Source organism: Mastigoproctus giganteus, chromosome 7 (genome assembly GCF_048544385.1).
Source record: "Mastigoproctus giganteus isolate SK-2022 chromosome 7, ASM4854438v1, whole genome shotgun sequence".
In the NCBI taxonomy this organism is placed as follows: Eukaryota; Metazoa; Arthropoda; class Arachnida; order Uropygi; family Thelyphonidae; genus Mastigoproctus; species Mastigoproctus giganteus.
The window spans coordinates 5,075,552-5,092,128 of NC_143581.1; the positions used below are offsets into that span (position 1 = coordinate 5,075,552).

The 16,577-nt window shown below is 37.9% G+C and overlaps 1 protein-coding gene across 1 annotated transcript in view; it reads left to right on the forward strand.

Moving 5' to 3' along the window:
- The first annotated feature begins 10,212 nt into the window (after positions 1 to 10,212).
- LOC150082447 (hemocyte protein-glutamine gamma-glutamyltransferase-like) overlaps positions 10,213 to 16,577 on the forward strand; it is a 32,103-nt gene continuing 25,738 nt past the window's right edge. The window contains exon 1 of the mRNA XM_090377508.1: positions 10,213 to 10,446. Within this exon, the coding sequence (XP_090233634.1) occupies positions 10,284 to 10,446 (163 nt within the window). The 5' untranslated portion in view covers positions 10,213 to 10,283. The remainder of the gene's footprint in view (positions 10,447 to 16,577) is intronic.

Consider the following 16,577-nt stretch of genomic DNA (forward strand, 5'->3'; position numbering starts at 1 on the left):
GCAAACTTGGACATTAAGCTTGACATACCATCATCAATATCATTTATAAATACAGAAAATAATAATGGACCCAACACTGAACCCTGAGGGACTTCACTAATAACACTAGTCCACGATGCAGTGTCCATTGATTACCACTCTCTGTCTTCTCCCTCTTAACCATCCCTTTATCCATAGCAGCAATTTGCCTCCGATGCCACACTGCTCCAATTTGTGCAGCACGTCTTCCATGTGCAACAGTATCAAACCCTTTCTAAGATCCAAATATATATTCCCTGCATCCAATTCCCTACATCCAATTCCTTTGTGACCACATCATAGTATACAATCAAATTGGTCAGGCAAGACTTTTCCTTAAAAAAACCATGCTGTGTCCGAGCTATAACTGAAGTCTCATCTAGATGATCCTGCAGTGCTTCGTTAACCAGTGCCTCCATTAATTTTCCTGGGACAGAAGTTAAACTAACAGGTATATAATTATTTGTGTTGCCTTTTGATCCTTCTTTGTGAATTGGGGTCACATTTGCACATCTCCAATCTATGGGTATCTCCCCTGAGTCCAAAGAAGCTCTCATAATTATGGATAAGGGTTTGCTTACTTCCTTTGCCGCCTCCTTTAATATAACTGGATAGATCCCATCCACCCCAGGTGCGTGTTTTATGTTTAAAAAATTTTCTCCTCCGCCTCCTCTCAGTTATTACAAAATCATCTAGCTCACTGCCAGAGTTTACTTCACCTCTGGCATTCCCCTTCCTGAATAAATCCTCATGTGTGAATGTAGATGCAAAATACTCGTTTAATTTGTTAGCCACCTGAGCAGGATCCTCAACAGTTGAACCATCAATATCCAGTGGACCAATCTGATTCATCCCTTTCCTTCTAGAGTTTACATAGGTAAAGAACTCTTTTTTGTGCATCCTTTGTCAAGGTTTTCTCATAATCTGCCTTTGCCTGCCTAGTCTCCTTTGTGACTTGGTTACAGACCAGCTTATATCTATCATAGGCTTCCATGTTACCCATTAATTTATATGTATCCCATGCATTTTTCTTCTCTGCCATATGTCTCATTAGTTCATCTGACATCCATTTAGGCCTAAACCTTGAACAATATTTCTTAGTTGGTATGTAAAGCCTAGTAGCTTCCAAGTTTTAAGCGGATGGTGGCGTATCTTGAACTAGAAGATAAAATAACTGATAACTGATAAAAAAAAAAAAGCAAAATGCCTGAAAATTGTTCACCTTGTAGTGCGCGATTTCCTTGGTAATATTAACAGCGAAAATTACAAAGAATTAGTTCACAAAAAACATGATTGAAAATTACGGAGAATGGGATGGAAACTGGCAATTAAGCTCTGTCATCTGGATTTTTTCAGACCAAATATTAGATGAAATTAGTGAAGATCCCGGAGAAGGGATAGCAACGGTAGTTTTGAAGCAATGATGGGCGATTACATCTGGCTCTTGGTTTTGGGAAGATTACATTGAAAAAGACGTTCAAATGTACGTTTTTAAGGAAATATTCTTTGATTATCCCGAGGATGTCTTCTTTTAAATTTGTGATTTTTTCAGATCATTATTTACTTGTAGTAAAGATTTTTAATTATCCCGAGATAGTATTATTGAATATTTATTTTTTGTCGCATATCTGAGCAAATCATTGATATCATGCAAAAACTAAGGTCATATTCAACTTTGCCATATTAGTAAACACCAAGCAATGCAGACCAGCAGAACCTTTCTTTGAAAATTCGTGGTATAGCCTTATTCTGTTGATTATACTCCTCATAAAAGCTCCCCTCTCTACTTAATTTCCACTCTATGACTGTTTATTAAAAAAATCTTTTAGCAATCATTTCATAATTGCCTTAATTTAATTGAGAGCCTGCAATTTTTTTCTTCTTTTAATGTTTTATTTCTGCTTTTATAAGGAGAGTGGCATACAGCGAAAGAAAGGGGATAGAAACCATTAGCAAGTGATCATTGTATAGTCTTTTTCGCCTGTAAAATGGGTTTTTCACCCCTCAAATAAGAAAATTGACCAAGAATACACTCAATTAAAGTTAATGCCGACGCGGTCAGTTAATTCGTCGATATTCATTTTTAAGTCTAATCGAGAAGTTCCCGAACTTTTTAACCTTGTGCCCCTTAAAACATTTCATAAATTTAACATCCCTTTTCCAGAACAAGTGCAAATAAACAGATTGAACATAAAATTTTGCCCCTTAACGAGTATGCATATTTTTAAAATTAATATACAATACAGTAATACCCCGAAGTTACGCGATAGGTGGGTCCGACTAAAATCGCGTAAGTCGAATTCGCGTAAGTCGGGGTACAACTTTGCATATAAATACATATAAATTTTGCTTAATTGGGACCAAGGACTAACATAAACACTAGTTTAGAAGAAAAATATTAATAAAATTGCAGTTCTTTGTACATATTAATACAAAATATGTATTAAAAAAACAAATTACTTACGTTAAAAAGTTATTTCGATGTCGATGGCTTCATAAAATCTAACAAATTCGTCTGACGACACAGCGCGTTCTTTTTTTCACGCAGAATTTCTTCGTAGCAAGCTAATAATTTTTTTTATTCCTTGCTTTGTAGCTATAACGCGTTCTACGTTGGAGTCTATGTTTTCTAAAATTTTTAAGCCCTTTACAATTGAGCCCTTTTCAATTTTCAACCTGTCAAGTTTGCAATTGTCATGTGCTTTTCGCCGTTGCTTCATTTAGGCCTGTAGCACGTGCAATATCACATGGTCTTTCATTTTGCTCAAAGCGTTTCACAATTTCATATTTTTTCTCTCGACAGAGGCGGACTGGCCATAAGCCTTACCGGGGAAACCCCGGTGGGCCAGTGTGATTTTGGCCATAAACAATAGTATGAGGCCACTATAAATTTTCCCGGGTAAGAATTTTTGATCCAGTCCGCCTCTGTTTATCGATAATTGCTTTTCTTTTTCTCTCTGAATCTGCAGTGTCTTCACCAGGATGCTTCCTTTTCACACCTTTTAATTAAGTATTTTACTCATTTTTAGGGAATAAAGCACAATTACAAAACGAGGAGGCACGCTTGATACGCATAAACAAAGCTGCGCGCATGTAGCAACTGAATAAACAACACCATAAAGGCAGAGATACACTATTAACACCTCACATTTCTAGGGGTTACTACCATAAAACAATAAAAATCCAGTTGCGTTTCTGCTAGTGAAATCTGTTATAAACTGGTAGTAAACTCGATCTAATTGCATTTGCGATTATACCGATAGCTGGAATTGTGTTGTTTTTTACGTTATTATGGTGAAATGTGTTTCCCCTTCACTGATGTAAAAAACATAAAAGCAGCAAAGTTGAATTTTGTTCATCTTTCGCTCTCATTCTCCGCCGTCGCACCGTATATCGATAACATATGAAAAACGACCTTGAAGATAGTGGGCGGCAGCGTTGCCAAACGAAAGAACCGCGTAACTCCGAGTTCGCGTAAGTCGGGGTAGCGTAAGTCGGGGTATTACTGTATACTTAATCTCGAAGATTGACGAAATAAAATTACACTGCAACAAAACCTCACGCCCCCCCCCCAAGCGCTCCTCTTTAGGAGCACGCTCCACACTGAAAACCTGTGATGTAATTTAAATAAACGAACCCTCTTAGCATTGTACAAAGGCGTGCTTGAAAATTGCGAAGCATGGCCGGGTACGATTACCCACCTCCAGCAAGGTTTCTTGTAACAATTTAATAAATATTGCCTGGGTGTTCACCCACTGCACACCCCTTGTTTAGCTCGAAGACGAGGGACACAGTGGCGATTTTTATGGGGGAACTACTTCTGATTCCCCATGGTTATGTGAAATTATGTAGGAGTGCCTAAACGCTATATGGACTATACGTCTTCGCTATAGGTCTGCTGTCAGCTGTGACCTTGTTTCGTAACAAGGAAACTTTGAGACACGCACGCGGTATCCGGGCCTCAGTGATTGAAGGTCAACTTTTTAGAAGAGTGTCGGGTTACGTAAACTCCGTCGGCTGCACTTGAAACCACGTGGGACGTTAAATTGTACCACTTTTTAAAACAAACTTGGCTTAAAGTTACGGTAACTTCGTTCTCAGTTACAATAACTTGGCTTTGCATTACCAATAATGTAAACAGATATAAAATGAGGGGCGTTTCCAAATCAATCATGACTTCATTTTTTATTGCACAAGGGCCAATTCAAAAGTAAGTCCCACCCACTCGATGTAGCCAAATGAGTGGACAGAAGGTGATATATTTTCTGTTTTATTACGTCATGTCAAAATATACTTGCGAGTTTCTCTCTTTTCAGCATTAGTTGCTGTGATGGCCATGAGTCAGGGAAGTATTTTTGGGACTGTCGAATAAACATTCTATTTTAAAGATTTTTCTAACATAGTTGATTAAAATTGAAAAGAAAAATCTTAGTAATGCTTAAAGGGAACCAATTTTGGATGAAGGCTAGATTTGGACCTCCTGCTGATGGTCACTGCTCTATGATATTTAGAGATACTTCAACATGACTCGAGATTTTTTGGATCACTTTACCAAGAGGACAATCCACCAAAAGTAAAGTTAACTCTGTCTGTCGATTGCAGGTGTGGCAGGAATAAAGAAAAACCCCTGATGTGAGATTAAGAGGGAAGTCCTTGACAATCTTTTCAGGAGGAGTGGAATTCATGCCGTAAACACAAGTACTCGGATTTCCAGTTTCCGCCCGCCGATCAAGGTTCAAGTGAAAGTCCGTGCCGCTTGGTATGTGTAGGGTGGACACTTGGAACTACCACTTGGGTAAAACATGCACCTTAATGATGATACTTACCGTGATGAAGTTATGGTAGTTTCTAAGGACGGCTGCCAACTCCCAGGAAATTACTCTTAAGGAAGTTCTCAAGTAATTAGCGGAGAAAGCAAACATCCCTGCGACGTAGTTTTTCATTTATAGGAGAATAAAAGACGAGTAGGCATAAATGTGCCTAAATCAGAGATATTGCTGCAGCAGAATACTTCTTATTGAAAGAAACGAATTGAACAACTAGCAATACAAATAAAGTATAAAATTGGTTGTCTGGTTACTAGAGTGAAAAGGTGCTTTTTCTTTTTTTCCTTAATAAATGAGTGGTCGTTTTATTTAAAGAACACGAAAGGAAAGATTTCTGGCCAACTCGACAATAAACATTTCACCACGACACTGAACCATCTCACAACTAATTTTCTCTAAGATTATATAAAAAAATAATAATAAAATAAAATAAAAGGACTTCTCTAGAAAATTTTGTAGGAATGAAACACCTTGTGGAGTGAGACATGGCGCTTTTCTTTTAGAAATGTTTTTGTGCAAGGTTTTTAATGTATCTTATTGCGCATGTATCGTATTTTGTACGGTGTTGTGCAAGAATTTTAATTATAATTAAAAATCTTGCACAGCACCATACAATATATGGTACTCCGTTGCTTAAAGACAAGGTTATTTAAAAAAAAAAAGTATGAAAAAAGCAATCCTGGTCGTACAATCGTTAAGGGAATGATCATCCTCCCCACATCGAGTGGAAAAAACTAGTTCGAATCCCTTTCATTACGCAGGTCCATTTTAAATCTTTTAAATACAGTAACGTATTTGATATTTCGCGTAGTCAACCAGCACGACCCCTAGTACAAATACTAGTCGTTGAAGAGTTTTTTCTTGGCTTATTAAATTACTGTATTTTGATTAAAATTCGATTTATTTATTTATTTACACAATCATCTTCAACCAGGAATTACATACCTACCTTTTTTCCTCTTTTTTTAAAATTTTTTATAATTTATATAATCGTCTCCTACAAATAGGAAGTGACGTCAAAAAAATTTAAGCTCTGTTACCTCTGAAATTATGATTTTCACCTGAAAATTGCCTACCAAATCATCCTTTCAGGTTACGTAAAAGATCAAACCTGTAACTGTTTCAAAGTTTACAAACTGTTCAAAACCACTGTGTATAAATTAACTAGTACAAATCACGCGCGCTTTGATCATAAAATATATTTTGATTTACAGATTTTGAGTCTCTTTTTATCTGTCGCCATTACATAAAAATAGCTAAAAATGAAAGACAAACCAGGACCGATTACCATTATCCTATCGTACCTGGACACTTATTACATATCAGGAAAACTAATTTCAGTAGCAGAACTTGTTAATTAAAACAATATAAAATTAACGAAATGTCAGACTTGCTCGTTTACGTTTCTTCTCAGGTCCATTTTAAGCCTTTCATGTAGTCAACCAGCACGCCCCCTAGTACAAATAGAAGTCATGAAAGTTTTTTTTTTTTTTTGGCTTATAAAATTATAAAATTAAATTATAATTAATCATTAAAAAATAAGGATAAATTTTTAATTAAAATTAATAATTAAATTAATATTTTTATTAAAATTTAATTAATTAATTTATTTATTTACACGATCATCTTCAGCCAGGAATCACACACCTATCTTTTATGTTTATAATTTATACAATCGTCTCAGACAAATAGGAAGTGACGTCATAAAACTTTAAGCTCTATTATCTCTGAAATTATGATTCAAAGACATACGGATCAGGAATTTTCATCTCAAAATTGCCTACCAAATCATCTTTTCAGGTTACGTAAAAGATCTGTAGATCTGAAAAAAATGTTTAAAACCACTGTGTATAAATTAATGAGTATAAATCATGCGACCTTCTTAGACTATAAAGTAGATTTTGATTTACCGATTTATTCTGTAAGAGTCTCTTTTTATCTGTCACCATTACATAAAAATACGAGGCAAACCGAGACAGATTACCATTGTCCTGTTGTACCTAGACACTTATTATATCTCAGTAAAACTAGTTTCAGTAGCATACCTCGTTAGTAAAAACAATGTAAGGTAGTCGTTTACGAAATGTCAGATCTACTCAGTGGGAATATATAGGTTTACGTCTAAAGACAATTCAAATGAAATCTGAAGAGAGTTAAAATGTTTTTTTTCATTTTTTGTGTGCAAAACCTGTTTTCTTTGACATGTAGTACTCAAGCAATTATGCATTGCTTGATTACTGTCCAGTCGAGTTATTTAGTTTTCCTGTTCCAACAATGCCTATTGTTGAATGAATTCCTAATATGGAAACACACGATCTTGTAATGGAACTTTTAATTGTGATAGATGGTTGGATGCTTACCCAGGGATGCGTTCCCCACCACAGAAATGGGTGATTAAAATCTCATTTTTTTCTCCCTCTCTTGTACCAAGGTCAGTACACAGACAACGATACATGATTGAATATGGTTGGATTCTTCCTCAAGGATGCGTTCCCCACCACAGAAATGGGTGATTAAAATCTCATTTTTTCTCCCTCTCGTGTACCAAGGTCAGTACACAGACAACGATACACGTGCTTATGATGTTTGGGTAAAGGAACATGCGGTCATGCGAAGGTACAGAAGTAAACTGAGCTTGAGTGACCGTGGTTCAAGTCTATTTCACTTTTAAATGCGGGGATGTCCTTGTGTTCTCTCTATTTTGTGTGAACTTCTCTGACATTTTGTGATAATCCCGGAGTATAAACAGAAAATTTATGATCTGACTTTTTTTCAGACTTACAAGTTGCAACAGTACGAGCTGGGTATCCATGACTGCGCCACCAAGTGTCAGTTATTTGCCTCCAGTAGAAGTTAGTTTTTTTTTAGGCGTGGGTGGAAAAAAAAAAACCCGTTGAAAGTTTCAACTGAATATTTTGGTTTCAACAAAGTGAAGAGCCTCGTGTGCCTCATTTGTTCGGAATCAGATTCGCTTCATGAAAAGTTCAGTTCCCAATATTATTGTTCCACAATGAATTTTCGTAGTTTTCAGATGGACTGTAGATCGTCCGTACTATCCATTCTGTGGGCATTTTTTTTTCTTTCAATGGAGTTGTTGTAGGGGTCGTGACTCAGCGATGCCTTTATAACTTAGGGTGATATTGGTGAGTTGTGCTCGCTCTGTCTGACTGAGAGATCCTTTTATTTCCCGAAGGAAAAGCTACTCGAGTGACATCATAGAATTACGATCGCTTTCATTTCCGTTCACGAGTCATTTTATTTTATGTCCCATTCCAAATAGGTGTTGGCAGCTGTAACCAACCTCCCAGAAACTCCAGGAAGGTTTTAACACGATGAGTTTACATTCCTCTTTCGTCTCTAGAGGTCAGAGTTGAAGGAGAGCGACTCAGAGGGCTTGGTCTTCAGCGTACAGAAAGAGTTACACTGAGGTCGGAGAGTCTGTTCATAATTAATTTTTCATTCCGATGTCCTTTGCAAAAAGAAAGAAAAGAGTTCCCTACTGTAGTTACATAAAATTGATTATCTAACTAATAGTGGCAACCAGCCACATTTAGTGATTTATGGGACTTGATTCTATAGTGATAAATTTTGTTTTTGTGGGTTTGTGCTTTGAGGAAATTCATTATTCTAAAATTTTCATAAAGTCTCGCTTCAAGGCACAGAACACTGCTGAAATGTGTCACTGTCTTAAATGGGAAATCCCCTCCAAATAGCACGCGGACTATTTTCTTATAAGGAGAAGTTTGTTGTAAGCGCCATTCTGTCGTATTCTTGAATGCGATTAGATCTTATTTAATTCATATCCGCCCTGCCACGTGTATCACATATGATGAGACGTGACTGTAGAAATGGCATTGCACAATACCCTTTCAATGCGTCGTAATACGATATCTTCTATCACCTTGCTGATCTAACAGTTTTTATGATTTGTCCCCACTGTACAAATCAACGGTAAATGGAAAAACAGACATTCTTATTGGAGGAGGTTTTTTTTCATTTCCGAAAAGCGAAAACGTTTGGAAATTTTTCGTGTTGGGATTTAATAGACGTGATTCGGGTGATGTGGAGATCTGATGGAAATACGAAAGGGGAGGGAATTAGTAAATTTAATGGGGAATCAATATTTTCTCTTTCTGGGATAATGCAAACAAGAGTTGTTCGCTTTTGTTTGGATCATCCGTCCAAGAGGACGGATTCAAATTAAGGAAATGTAACTATAAGATAGACATAAGAAAAATTTTCTTTACTTAAGGGTAATCAAATATTGCAACAAGTTGTCATGTAGCTGTAGAGAGTGGGAGTTTTACCTAGATTTAACAGTGCGATAGTTTGAGTCTGCTGGATGAAACACCAAAATTTTTGACAAAAAAAAGTAATTGTTACCTTATCCAATATCGATTAAGTAGGCCACATTGTGAAAAGTCCATAAAAATTCCTTCCGTCTAGCAGTGATTCGGAATAAACCTTGGTAGACTGTTGTTGTGATTTTTTCTTAGCCGCATCAGGGACTAAGGCCATAATGCCCATATATATTATGTCTGAAAATTACGTGTGTTTTGTGGTCGCTTTGCTGGAAAAATATCCCAGTTCTGGGAGAAAAAACCAAGCTACCCTCGCCTGAGACCGAATAACTCAATTACGTTATGAAAAAGACCCATAAAATTTTCTCCCGTTATAGATGGGATATGAACTTAGGTGTTTTCCACCCGGAGTGGGGAAGATGGCGAGTCTACCAAATGTGCTACCGCAAGGGCTCTATATGAAGTGAAAGGTCGTAACCCCTGCACCAACCGCGAGGCCAGATTTCAAGAGGAATTAAACAAATATCCCGAAGAAGTAATACCAAATAAAACTTCTGAGACATTTTTTTTTGTTGTTGTAAGATGCTTTTAAGCTTTAGCAAAAGTTCATCCTGTAAAGCAAATCTCGATGCTTGATAATCACTAAATGCTACCATAAATTAAAACTAACATAAAAAACCCCATCTTCTTAATTAATTAATAATAAGATACAAGGCACTTTAGCAAACTCCAGAAGCATAGTAGCATCACACCACTGGTGAAATCATTTACTTTTTCCCCTAGCACAGTTGGTGGAATCGCCGTCCTCCCCTCACCGGGTGGAAGAGACCTGAGTTAGTCGTTCTCAGGAGAGGGTTTGTTTTTTTCTCCCCAAAATTAGGTTTTTTTCCAGCAAACAGAAAATCGATCCCAGAACACACGCAATTTACAGACAATATACATTGAACAATATGTCCTTAGTCACTGTTGCTCCTAAATCCTAGTAGTACAACAACTTTTCTATTTTATTTTCCATTAACATTTTTTCTTTTTGCTTTCTCCAGCAGGTGGCGCTACTCACGAGTGACTTTCTCTGACTACAACACACTCGCTTTTAAAGTTGTTGACATCTTTTCCACCCCGCACTTCAATCTGCAGGATGAACAGCCACGCACCACCTACGGCCCACGATGGGGGTCGGTACGCCCGACACATGTCCGTCGGCGACGATGCATACCGTCGGAGGATGAACGCCAATTTGAGAAACGAATGGGAACGCAGGCGAAGGGTAGGCGGAGACATACGACGTGGAGGACGACCAGGTCAGTATTATTCAACACTGTGTCAGTGTTACGTGAAAGTTGCATTTCAACTTTTTTTTTTTTTTTATGTGAAATGAATGCTACAGTTTGGAGAAAGCTTTCTGGGGATACGTTTGAAAGCGATGCTTATTTAGGCCGCATCCCTCAGTGGGTTCATTATGTGTCGGGAAGGCTGGGTACGAAATAGGGCCTGGATTAAAGTTGAAGAATGAATAATTCTGGGTACGGTTGGTCCTGTTAAGTTGTACCCATCAAGAACATTACTAGTGCTTAAATTCATTTTGAATTGAATATTCCACTAACTATTGAACATTCTATTAACCATCGAAAGCACTTATAAAGGAACCTGCAAACAACTTATCTCAATTCTTTGATTTAGACTCGAGGATTTTAGCCTAAATGCATTGAAGCAGAGACTATTTCAAGACAGTTCATACGGGATTTATTTAAATATATAACTACTGTCAAGGGTAAAGGGAAGGGCTTTGCTTTCTTAAGGGTGACTACCGTGGTCTCAGACAGTTTATTTTAATTCTATGCAGTGGGACAAACTGATGATGTTACCAACAGCAAATTCCAAATGGGAAGCATTCAGGAACGTAATTGTAGAAGCCACGAGGTTTTTATACCAACTAAGAAATACTGTTCAAGGTTTAGACCTAAATGGATGTCTGATGAACTACTGAGACACAAATTTCAGAGAAAAAAAATGTATGGGATGCATATAAATTATCAGGCGACACAGAAGCCTGTGGTAGATATAAGCTAGTATGCAATCAAATCACAAAGGAGGTTAGGTAAGCGAAGGCTGATTACGAGAAATCTTTGGTAAAGGATGCAAAGACTTCTTTACTTGTGTAAACTCTAGAAGAAAGGGGGGTGAATCAGATTTGTCTACTTGATTTCTTTGGTTCGACTGTCGATGATGCTGCTCAGGTAGCTGACAAATTGAACGAGTATTTTGCTTCTACATTCACACATGAGAAATTTTGTCGGGAAGTGGAGGCCGGAAGCTTATCAAACTCTAACAAGGGCTAAATGAATTTGTAATAACTCAGAGCAAAGTGGAAGAGAGATTGTTGAAGTTAAACATACGAGAAACACCTGCGGTGGATATTGAAACAGCGAAGGAAATAAGCAAATCCTTAGCCATAATTATTAGAGCATCCTTGGATTCAGGGGAGGAGCCCGAGAACTGCAACGTGCAGTCCTCGGGCATTGAGCAAAGTGGGGTCAAAGGGTGATACCAGTAATTAAAGACCTGTTAATTTTACTTCTGTTCCGAGAAAAATAATGGAGTCACTGGTTAAAGAGGTCATACAGGTAATAGTTCGGACACAGCATGAATTTGTTAAGGGGAAATCTTGTCTGACCAATTTGATCCGATATTACGATCTGCTCACAAAGGAACTGGGTGCAAAAAGTCATTTTTATATCTTATGCTTGTATTTGAGGAAAGTTTTTGATACTGTTACGCATAAGAGGCTGTTGTACAAATTGAAGCAGTGTGAAGTTAAGGGCACGTTACTGCTATGGATAAAGGAATGGTTAGCGGGAGAAGAAAGAGAATGGTTATTAATGAACACTTCCCTTCTGGACCAAAGTGCTGACATATTGTTGTTTCCTACATTTATTAATGATATTGATGAAGGCTTACTAGACTTAATGTCTGTTTCTATATGATTAAAGAATGGTTAACAGAGTAGTTAATGACAGTAATCAAGACACTACTGCAAAAAGTTCTAGAAGATTTAGGCCGGTTGACTGCGAAGTGCCATGCTCGAAGATTAGCATTGACAAATGCAAGGTTTTAAATATGGGCAGCAGTACTCCTAGATTAATTTGCCAATGTGGTAATACACTCAGGATAGTGGTTAATGAAAAAGACGTATGCGTAAATGTGCAGTCGGATATGAAATTCTCTGAGCAATGCACAACAGCTCTGCCTGAACAGCTCAAAGGTTTTTTTTTTCAATGATATGCAGTAACTTTGCTAGCAGGGAAAAGGAGGTGATTATCTGTTTGTTCAATGCAATAGTCAGGCCACATCTTGAGTACCGCATGTAGGTCTGTAGGCCTCATTTTAGGAAGGATGTAGAACTGCTGAAACGGGCGTGGAGAAGGGTGATGCGATTGGTGAAGGGAAGAAAAAGATGATCTTATCAAGAAAGGCTTCAGTTCTGCAAATTGAGCGTCTGGACTAGGCTTTGAATGGATTTAGGAAGCTCAATGGTGATATCATTCTTTATCTAGCTGAGATTACACACATGATGGGGCGTAAATTGAAATTGAGGAAGGATGATGGCAAAATAGATGTGCGGAAATTTGTTCATCAGTTGGCGGTGGTTGATTGTTGGAACAAACTTCCATTTGTTGTGGAATTGGGTAGTTTGGATAAATTAAAGGAAGAACTAGACAAATTAATTTAAGGGATAGACCAGTGATGGGATTTTTTTGCCTGATGCTTTATAACCTTGCTAATACTAATATGTATAACGTAGTGAAAGTACGTCTTGGCTGTGACTTCGCAAATGAAACAAGTGGGGTTAAAAACAAAAAGGACGTGATGAACTTCGAAAACAGCATGACTAAACCAGGCCAAAATTTTTTTTTGTAGAAATGGAGCATTGTTACGAAGGAAGTTATTTAGTATGCAAGTAGTCATTTAGGTTACGAAATGATTTGGATATAAAACGAAAGCGGTGTCAACTTTCCCAAAGAAACCTGTCTGTGTTTGCCCACACCCACTCATCGATCAAACATGTCTGAAAGGTCATATGCTTTTAACGAAGCAAATTTTCAAACAGCTGAGGCTCCGTTTAGTCATTCGTCTCTTTTTAACCCTGTCTTCCTCTGTTTCTACGTCTGTCTCTGTTTCTTTCTCTTTCTATGTTTGTTTCTTTTTTCTTTCAAATGTTCAATGACACTGCTTTAGTCGAAACGACTAAAGCAGTGTCATTGAACAGGGTTCTGATGCTGGTCGTACTTGATAGACAATAAACAGATAACATGCCTTTAATTCTACGCTACTAGCCAAATGATTAGAAAACCTTTGTAATTGCTGTCAACAGATAATTAAACGTACAATATATAAATGCAAGTTGTCACCTGATGTGATCACGAGTTCCTTAGTATCAGAAAAATACTTTACTCTTTCTTGGGCTTCTTAGTCGATCCGATCATGAGGAAGACAGGTCATCTTACTGATTTTCAGAAAAGTGTTATAGTTGGAGCAAGTTTAGCAGGAGCCCCAACTTAAAAAACAAATGATATCGCTGCTGCGTCTTTAAATTTCCTGCGGTACTCCAAGAAGAGATCGCAGGAAATTTAAAGCGAATAGAAGGTTGGTTGAGCAGGAGTTGGCAGAAAAATTCAGTTTACTTAAAGAAAAATCCATTTCCAACCAAGCTGTGCAGCGGAAGCTAAAGAAACTGGGATTTGGTAGTCGAGTGCCTATTCGAAGGCCACTTTTTTTTTGTAAAAAATCGAAAGAATGAACTAAAGGGGTGCCACCAAGACTGGACTGTGGAACAGTAGAAAAAATATCATGTGGTCTGACGAGTCTCAATTTACATTTTTTTTCACCAGTGGTAGGTGGCGTGAACTTCATGAAGCCATGCATACAGACGGTCTCCTGTTCATTCAAGCGGCTGGAGGTAGTATCATGGGGTTTGTTGAGTTAGCTTTAGCATTAATAGAGGCATATGATGCAAGAAAGCAAGCTTATGCAGCATCATCTCCCCCCAAACCCTTCCCATTTCACCCATGCATTCGCTCCAAAAGTCTAGTTCTGCCTTAAATTTATTTAAGCTGTCAACTTCTATAACGACAGATGGAAGTTGGTTCTAGCAATCAATCACCCGCTGGCTAAAGGCAAATTTTCTCACATCTATTTTACAACTGTCTTTCCTCATTTTGAATTTATGTCCCCTCAGGCGATTAATCTGGGCAAGAGGAAGAATCCCATCAGCATTGTGCATGCTCAAACCATTTAACTTGCAGAGTCACAGTTTACAATCCCTTTCTTGCACGAATGTTTCCAATTCTGTCTGTATTATGAGAAATATTAATTTCTCAGATTGTGAAGATAAATCGATACTTCGATACCAAAAAGCTCATTGCAAAAAACTGGACTTAGAGAAATAGTTATCGTACTCACAACGTGATTGTGAGGATTTCCGTTGATCTTTTCAACCGGAAACAGTCTTTATGTCTAAATTAATGATTCACAAATCGCTTTCACTTCGAATTTCTCAGATGTTAAGACGGATTTCCACTTCTCCTGGCTATCTTCGAAGCAAAAGCAAGTTTTCTTTAGATAAGTTCAGTTCTAGTACAGTAGGTTTCGTTGAGTCCAGATAGCTTCTATCTCGCTTATTATGACCTGGCAGGTTTTTATTTTAATTTTTTATAATTATTTAACAATTTAGAAGAAGGGCAATATAATTAAATAACAATTAGTTGCTGGAAATTACGACTTAATTTCATTCTAAATTATGACGTGATTGCATCATAAAACGTGACCGAAATTAATTAGTGCTGCCGGTGAGAGAATTTTCCCACAGCTCTTAGAAAACAGTCCAGCGTCCTTCTATTTTTATTTTTCTGTCCTGCCTGGAGACATTTTTCGAAACTGGATCAGTTCTTAATGAAACCTATTAGAATTACACTATCGTGTGAACGGAAGAAGTTTAACCTTTTTTGTAAATACAGAACTGACCTCGTTTTTTTTTTGTGAGTGAGCTTTCAGACAAGATGGCCCTCTAGAAAATGGCACTACCATACTTTCAGCTGTAAAGAAAATTGCAACGCCTCCAATTAAATTTTGAACACCTGCGGTTTTGTTTTCATTCCACACGGTGTCTAATAATAAACAACTCTTTATTTTTATTTTGTTTTAGCTACAAAAATGCAGAGGAAGGTACCACATTCCTCATTGTCTCCAGATGAAATCTGGAGATAACTAGGAATGTGGTACCATCCCTCCAACATCAGAGAAAGGGATACTTACGTTGGAGGCGGTGTTTTCGCGTGGTGCGGAATAGTGATCAATCGCCGCACTCCTCTGCACGTGTTTGATAGGGGTACAGTACCTGCGCAGAGGTACCTAGAACAGATCCTCGAACCTTATGTGCAACTTTTTAGTGGTGCGGTTGGCCCTGATTTTTTTTTCCATGTACGACAACACCACTGCACATAGAGCTGAAGTGGTGGAGAATATCTTGAAACTGAAGATATCCAACGACGGCCGTGGCCAGTACGATCATCAGACTTAAATCCGATCGAACAAGTATGGGCTAATCATTGCACACCGACTGCCTACTCCTCGGTCACTTGGTAAGGTAGGGTCTGCGCTATTGGAAGTGTGATATATTACCACAGAACGTTATAGAAACGCTTATATCGAGCATGGTTCAAAAAAAAAAACGTTTCCCCCCCTCCTCCAACGGCTAAACTGGCCTGTTTAGCCGTTGGAGGGGATCGTGCGCCATACTGATGTCATGTGACCATATTTTCGAGCATCATGTATCAACTTGTATAATGTGATCGCTTTGGTAGTTTTTATACAACCCCTATAAATGTCCCTTATACTTATTTGAAGTTTCTCGCTGTCTCCTCATTTCATCGTTATTCTATGGTACACCACATTACCAAATTTTTTTCCTCTTCATCGCAAGCTGCACGAGTTACAACACGTTTTCAACGTGTTCTGTTAATTTTGCCAAGCAGTGTATTTATTTATTTATATATTTCATTCAGTTTCGAGACAGGGTTTCAACCGAGGACAGCAAACTGTGCTGGTGGTGTTCATATTTTGTTATTATTACAGATTACTTACGATACAGTTATATTCAGTGATCACTGAGTGATCACTGAATTATGACCACCTACCTATTACTTCGTAGGTCCTCCTTTTGCCCTCAGTACAGCAGCTATCCGACGTGGCATTCATTCAACAAGATGTCGGAAGCGTTCGGGAGGTATGGCCAAACAAGCTGTGTGTGTAATGCGGTCAGCAATGCAGGTATGGAGGTGATTGGTGTATCCAGACGCCTGATATGCCTTTCCATAGTGTCCCACAAGTGCTCTATGAGATTGATATTGAGGGAATGCTGGAAGTCAGAACTGTG